Source organism: Crocodylus porosus, unplaced genomic scaffold (genome assembly GCF_001723895.1).
Source record: "Crocodylus porosus isolate Cpor-Errol unplaced genomic scaffold, CroPor_comp1, whole genome shotgun sequence".
Lineage (NCBI taxonomy): Eukaryota > Metazoa > Chordata > Crocodylia > Crocodylidae > Crocodylus > Crocodylus porosus.
The window spans coordinates 51,310,944-51,317,833 of NW_017728886.1; the positions used below are offsets into that span (position 1 = coordinate 51,310,944).

General features: G+C 46.4%; 1 protein-coding gene across 1 annotated transcript in view; it reads right to left on the reverse strand.

The window, feature by feature from the left end:
- Positions 1–6,890, reverse strand: part of DGKB (diacylglycerol kinase beta) — a 565,110-nt gene that overhangs the window by 479,851 nt on the left and 78,369 nt on the right. Inside the window, exon 3 of the mRNA XM_019534027.1 lies at positions 3,955–3,975. Coding sequence (XP_019389572.1) covers positions 3,955–3,975 — 21 coding nt within the window. The remainder of the gene's footprint in view (positions 1–3,954; positions 3,976–6,890) is intronic.

Consider the following 6,890-nt stretch of genomic DNA (forward strand, 5'->3'; position numbering starts at 1 on the left):
CTGACAAGTGCAAGGTGATACACCTGGGGAGGAAGAACCAGCACCATACCTACAGGCTGGGGAACTCCCTTCTTGTCAGTACAGAGGCAGAAAAGGATCTTGGAGTCATCATTGATCATTGATGGGCAGTGTGGGGATGCTGTTAGGAAGGCCAACCACAACTAGTCATGCATCCACAGATGCATCTCAAGCTGGTCCAAGGAGGTGATCCTCCCCCTCTATGCAGCACTGGTCAGTCCAAAGTTGGAGTACTGCGTCTAGTTCTGGGTGCCGCACTTCAGGAGGGATGTGGACAACATGAAGAGGGTCCAGAGGAGGGCCATTCACATGATTGGGGGGCTGCAGGGCAGGCCCTATGAGGAGAGGCTATAGGACCTTAACCTGTTCAGCCTCCACAAGAGAAGACTGAGGGGAGATCTAGTCTTAGGTATAAACTAGTCAGAGGGGACCAGCAGGTATTGGGGGAGTCCCTGTTCCCCCAAGCACTAGCAGGAGTGCAGGAATAACGGTCACAAGCTGGCAGAGGGTAGATTCAGGCTAGATATCAGGAGGCTACTTCATGGTCAGGGCGGCTAGGATCTGGAACCAACTTCCAAGAGAAGTGGTGCTGGCTCCTACCCTGGTCTTTAAGAGGAAGCTAAATTAACACCTTACTGGGGTCATTTGACCCCAGTACTCTTTCCTGCCATGGCAGGGGGTAAGACTCGATGATCTGCTCAGGTACCTTCTGACCCTACAAACTATGAAACCCTGGCTAGGGCTTCTGTAGTAGACTCCCACTATAGTATCCCGTGCCATTCCCCACAGATTTTAACCCAGAGGGTCTCAAGTCCACTACAGGTGCCAATTTCAGCTTGCAGGGATGCATAGCTTTCCTTGACATAGGTAACTACATTCCCGCCCTTTTTGTCTACTTGGTCCCTCCAATATAGGGTAGAGCCATCTATACCCATGGTCCAGTCATGGGTGAAGTACCACCATGTCTCCATTATCCCTATGACATCATAGTTATTTTTGTTTCACAGCAGGACAAGTTCTCCTATTTGTTCCCCAAGTTCCTGGCATTTGTGTATAGGCAGACAAGTGTCCCCTTGGGGCCCCTTGCCTTGCCTACAGTTCATTCCAGGGCTGAGGCAGGGGTGGGCTTCCTTAAGTGCCTTGGTCTGCTGCTTTGCAAAGGTTGCTTAGCAGGCCAGCAGTGGCGGTAGTCCCCCCATCCCCCAGCAGGCTTAGATTAAAGCCCGGTGGAGCAGGTCAGCCAGCCTGGCTGAGAAGAGCCTCCTCCCCAGAGAAGAGAGGTGGAGGCCATCCCTTCCCAGCAGCTCACTGTGTCTCTCTCCAAAGAGTGGACTATAGTCATGGAAGCCAAAGCCTTCCCAATGACACCAGAGCTGCAGTCTTTGGTTCACTACCTGGATCCTCCTCTCCCTCCTTACCCTGTAGCCCGAGACTGGGAGGATCAATGAGAACAACACCTGTGCCTACAACCCCTTAAGCCCCGCTCCCAAATCCCTGTAGTGCTTCATGACTTGGCTGGGAATGCTCCGAGCCATGTCATTGGTGCCCACATAGATGAGGAGCATAGGGTAGTGGTTGGTGAGCTGGACGAGTTCAGGGATCTTCACTGCAATGTCTTGGATCTGGGCTCCTGGGAAGCAACAGACTTTCTGGGCTAAGGGGCTGGGGCAGCAGATTGTCCCCTCGGTCCCCCGCAGGATGCAGTCTCCCACAACAAACACTTTGCATTTTATCTTGGGGAGAGCAGGGCGGTAGCAACAGTAAAGCCTGTGTTGCCTTCAGGAGCTGGCAACTTAGCAGGCTTTGCTGGGGTTGCAAGAGGTTGCAGATAAGAGGCCCCACTCAGGGGTGGAGAGCTTTGATCCAGTGAGGTATGGTGAGCAGCCCTGTAGCAGACACAGACAGGTCACAAATGAGCAATCGTTGAGGTGACCAGCAGTAAACATCTACACATGGTGTACACGTCTCAGCTGTGTTTATGTTCCTACTCTAAGTGTGCACAAAGCACAGGCTCAGGTAGCCAATTTCACTTTTTACAGTAAGCTATGGAACTGCATAGGATTCCCAAGAATGTGCTTTTTGCAGTCTTTAAAAAGTCACAGAGGATAAGAGTCATGTTGGCCCCTAAAATAAGATCTGTTATCTGCAACCTGTTACAAAGCTCCAGCGGTGGGGGGACTTTGGTGCAGTGGACCTTGCAGCCCTTGACCACCTTGGTCCAACCCCTGGGCTGGACAGCATGGGAGGTCCTGGAGTCCTCCCCAGTCCTGGAAGGTGACCATGGTGAACCTTCCGTCTCCCGGGGGAGAAAGGCCTGGCAGTAGGAGTCAATCTCCTGCTCACAGTCCCTGATGGCATGCAGTCTCTGGACTGTGGCATGGAGCTCCTCCAAATGGCATGCCAGAGACCCCAAAAGGGAGGAGACCTCACAAGGGGAGATGGCCATGCTCCCAGGCCCCAGAGCCAGAGGCTCTGTCTGCGTGAAGCTCTGAACCATGAGCTCTGGGTGGACGCCTCTGAGGTGCCAGAGGGGGAGACAACAGACCTCAAGGGGACCCTCGGGGTACAGTGTGTGCCCATCCATGTCATGCTACTGGTGGGCTGGCTATGGCTGGGACTAGCTTCCCTAGCGGGGTTCACAGGCAGGGCCTCAGGCCCTCCCATGCACCCTCCTGTGCAAACTCCCGCACTGGGCCCAGGAGCGCATCTGTTTGCGCAGCCTGTTCATAAGGCTCCGGTCACGCAGCTCTCTGGGGGGCTGGGCCAAGTGGGAGCTGGGGGAGCAGGGAAAGGCATGAGCCTCTTCAGCCCACTCAGCCCTCTCCCAGCTGACTAGGTCCCTCCCTCCAAGGGCCCCTGCTTACCTGCAGAAAGACCGGGGCTCGTTGGGGGTCCTGGGGTCTCTGCTGGGGTCCCTAGGCTCACAGAGGCACAGCGGGCTTACACCCACACATCTCACACCAGAGCTGGGACACCAATGAGGCTTCTGCCACTGCTGGACCCTTTTTAAACTACGCACATGCGCAGAAGGGCTGGCCGGCAGTAGCCTCATTGGTCTACCAAGTCAGAGTTATAAACAAAATCCACTGCTAATCTCCAAGTTTTTGTGCCAGATATTAACGAAAACATTATTAAGATTGTGTCAAGATTAAATCTTGAAATATTCCACTACTTCCCTACAGCCTGAAAATTCCAGCACTAATATTGCCTCCCCCTTAACCAGCTCTTTAGCCACTTCATAATTCTTATATCAATGCCCCTGTTCTCAATCTTAACCTACAATTTTCCATGTGACACTATATCAGGCACTTCACTGAAATCCACATAGATTAGATCTACCACAGTTTCCCCTTCTTCAGCAAAACAGAGTCAAGTAAACCACAAACTTATAAAAGAAAATAGTTAGTTTGGTACAATTGACCTTCACATAAATAGTAACTAGTTAGTGTCTATTAGTACAATATTTATTGGATGTGAACATGTTCTCCAGAAGTTGAAGAGCTGGGGAACCTAGTTTTCTAAAACCTTATGCCATTACTCTTAATGTAAGCTCTTAACATAGCTGATGATGAATAATGAACCTGAAGTAAGCGATCCTTCCCCATATCTGACACAAAAATCTGTTAGCTGTCATTTTGGGAGTATGGGAAAGGAATTAACTTGGCATAGAAGAGTGAAGAGTTGCACTGGATTTTGAGGGGTGAAAAGTTGCATAATTTGACACTGCCATGGACACTTTGCCATGGATACTTTGATCTTGATCATAAAACCTGATTTTTAATATTTCTATGGCAATAACCACAAAATATTAATACTTTATCAGATAAGGTAGCCATATGAAATATGCATCAATAAAATAATTCCCAGTAGATCACTGTAAATTCAAAATCACTGTGCATATTAACAAGGAAAAAAATATGATGAAAGATTACTTACTTGATTAAGAATATCTTGTTTCTGGAATGCATGCAAGAAAAAGAAATAACACATTAACACAGCATAGTAGTATTAAAACTCTTATTTGTATAACAGAACTATTTTAGTTAAAAAATTAGTGATGTAAATATGTCTGAAAAAGATTACAGAAACATGTTACAAGATTTTTCATTAGTGCAAGTGTCAAGAAAACAAGAAATTAAGAGTCAGCACTCTTAATTAATTAGACAGTAGAAGAACCTGATTTTTTAACCATGCAATAATAATTATGCAAAGAAAAATAGCAATATAAATAACTTAACAAATTACATATTGTGCATTCTTTGGAAATCAGCCAGTGTGAACAATTGGAATCAGTAACAGGTAGAAGTTATATTAAATGGCCTAGAATGTTTTTAGCACAGAGTAAACGTTTACCAATTATGTCTAATGCCTTCATAAACATCAAGTTCAACAAAACACAAGACTTCGCAAAGTAGGAAATGAGGACAGGAAAAGGTGAACTGAACCCTTTAAAAAACCCTGAAAACTGAACCCTTTAAAGAAGTAGCTTTGCATTTCTCAAAGGTACAAAACCCCTGGACAGAGGCAGATCATAGAATATGCCCACAAGTCACTTATTTTTCCACCAAAGGCAGGGCTTGGGAAAATGCAACAAAAGCAGCAGTATAACCCCCTGAATCACAGTCTTACTCCACATACACATTCAATTCCCTTCAGCTTTATCCACTTTCTTAATCCTCAATAACTTGCTCAGTATATCCATTCAAAGGGAAAGTGAATGCCAGTCACTAGCTAAAATGAGCCCTGCCGTATTTACTCAAATAAAGTACATCCTTAATTATAAGATGACCCTCAATAATTAGATTCTATATATGGAAAAACTGATATATTTGTCCCCTTCCCACTGCTACAGCAGGGGAAATAAGTTGTTGTGGAGGGGGCTGGGGGGGGTAGGTCCCCCTTGCTCTCTGCCCCCCCAACTTCCCATAAAAGCCCCCTTGCTCCTCTTTTTACTATCAGACTTTGCTCTCCCTGAGCACATGGAAGTGAGAAGCAAATTTGAAAACAGTGATTTTGAAATAAGCATGCCTGTAGTAAATTTGTATATGGGCAAATTACTATGAGTACCCATATACTTAGTTTATCCAGAATTGATGTATTTTTATCTTTTTGGAAACTGCTGCAAATTTAAACACAGGTACTCCATAAGCCCACTTAAGTATCACTTTTGTACCTACTTCTATATGGTACAAACTATGCATAACATTAGTCCAAAGCCAAAAGGCTCATGATTTACAATATAGTTTATCGGGCTGGGTCCCAGCAGAGCCAAAGGTGTTTCGAAGCCATGGTGATCTCATAGCTCAGCACTGTTCACTACACATGTACTCCAGATACCCACAAAGGATCTGTGTCCTACTTATCTCACAACTCATGACTGGAACCAGGTGTTTTTGTTATGAGTCCTGGGATCCCCCAAAAAATTATATGCAAATGAGGAGCAGGAAAACCTGGTTCAACTCCACCTCATGCAAGGTAGGGTCACATTAATCATTTGCAGCAGGCTGAGAAAGTGGGTGACAAAGGAATTCTGGCTGAACTCCTATGGGGTCCTGTTTGGTGATGTTTGCCAGACATTTCAGGCTGTTGAAGAAGGAATTATTGGAAACTGGAAAGAAAGGCACAGCTGTGCTGTAGGAGCAAAGAGAAAGTAGAAATGTATGCAATATACTGTCTCACCAAGACTTTAAAGGGAGTCAGCACTGAGAGGACTGAATGCAATGGGCACTAACATATATCTTATTTAGATGAGATGCACTAACCTTTCCTTGTACTAGGTTTTCATTCTTACCTGAAAGGGGAAACAGCATGACCAAACAGGTGTTTTTCCTACCTAGCAGCTGATCACTGATTCCTACTGCAGTCAAAATAAATGTTTCTTCTTCCCTCATCTCTCGTGCAAGGTGGGGTGGGGGCAGAGTTGGTACAAACCCTAAGGCTTGGTTCTACCAGCCCTGAGAAAAAGAAACCCATCAGACAGACCTGCAGAATACTACCCTGTAAAGTTCAGGGTGAAGAGGCAATACCTCAAGAACCCAGGGAAGCTGCCTATGGCCACGAAAGACTTTGGACTGAAGATCCTCCAAGAACTGCTGAAGGTAAATGTGAGGTTGTCAGACTAAACTTTCAACAGTATAGATAGCCTCAGCCTTCAAGATTATGTCTCAAGTAATGAAAAGTATTCAATCACATGTTTATCTTAGTGGTGATCGACTCTCACCTGCAACGTCTTGATGTAAAAGGATTTCTATAAGGACGGTTGAATTTTAAACACCATTAACCAACAGGACCAAGGTTGGTTTCTCTTGTGGCTGTGAACTCTCTTGTAACACCACTTAACAACACTGAAAATTCTGTGGTTCTTATGATTAAAACTCACAGAGCTCGCTCTTGTAATTAACTAATTTTTATTGATTTTTTTTTCTCTCTCTAGGGACCCAGGAAACTATAGGCCAGTTAGTCTTCCCTTGATCCTGGGTAAGCTATTTGAGAGTATTAACCTGGCACATGTCCACAAGGGGCCAGTGGGGGAGGTTATGCTTCGGGGCAACCAGCACAGGTTCATTAGAGGCAGGTCCTGTCAGACCAACCTGGTGGCCTTCTACGACCAGGTCACCAAATCCTTAGATGCAGAGGTAGCAGTGAACGTAGTCTTTCTGGACTTTAGGAAGGCCTTCAACACCATCTCTCACCCTGTTCTCATTAAAAAACTAGGGGACTGTGGTGTCAACACCTACATAAGTCAAATGGGTCGCCAACTGGCTGGAGGGCCGCACCCAGAGAGTGGTGGTGGATGCCTCAGTTTCAACCTGGAGGGCTGTGGGCAGTGGGGTCCCCCAGGGCTCGGTCCTCGGGCCCGCACTGTTCAACAT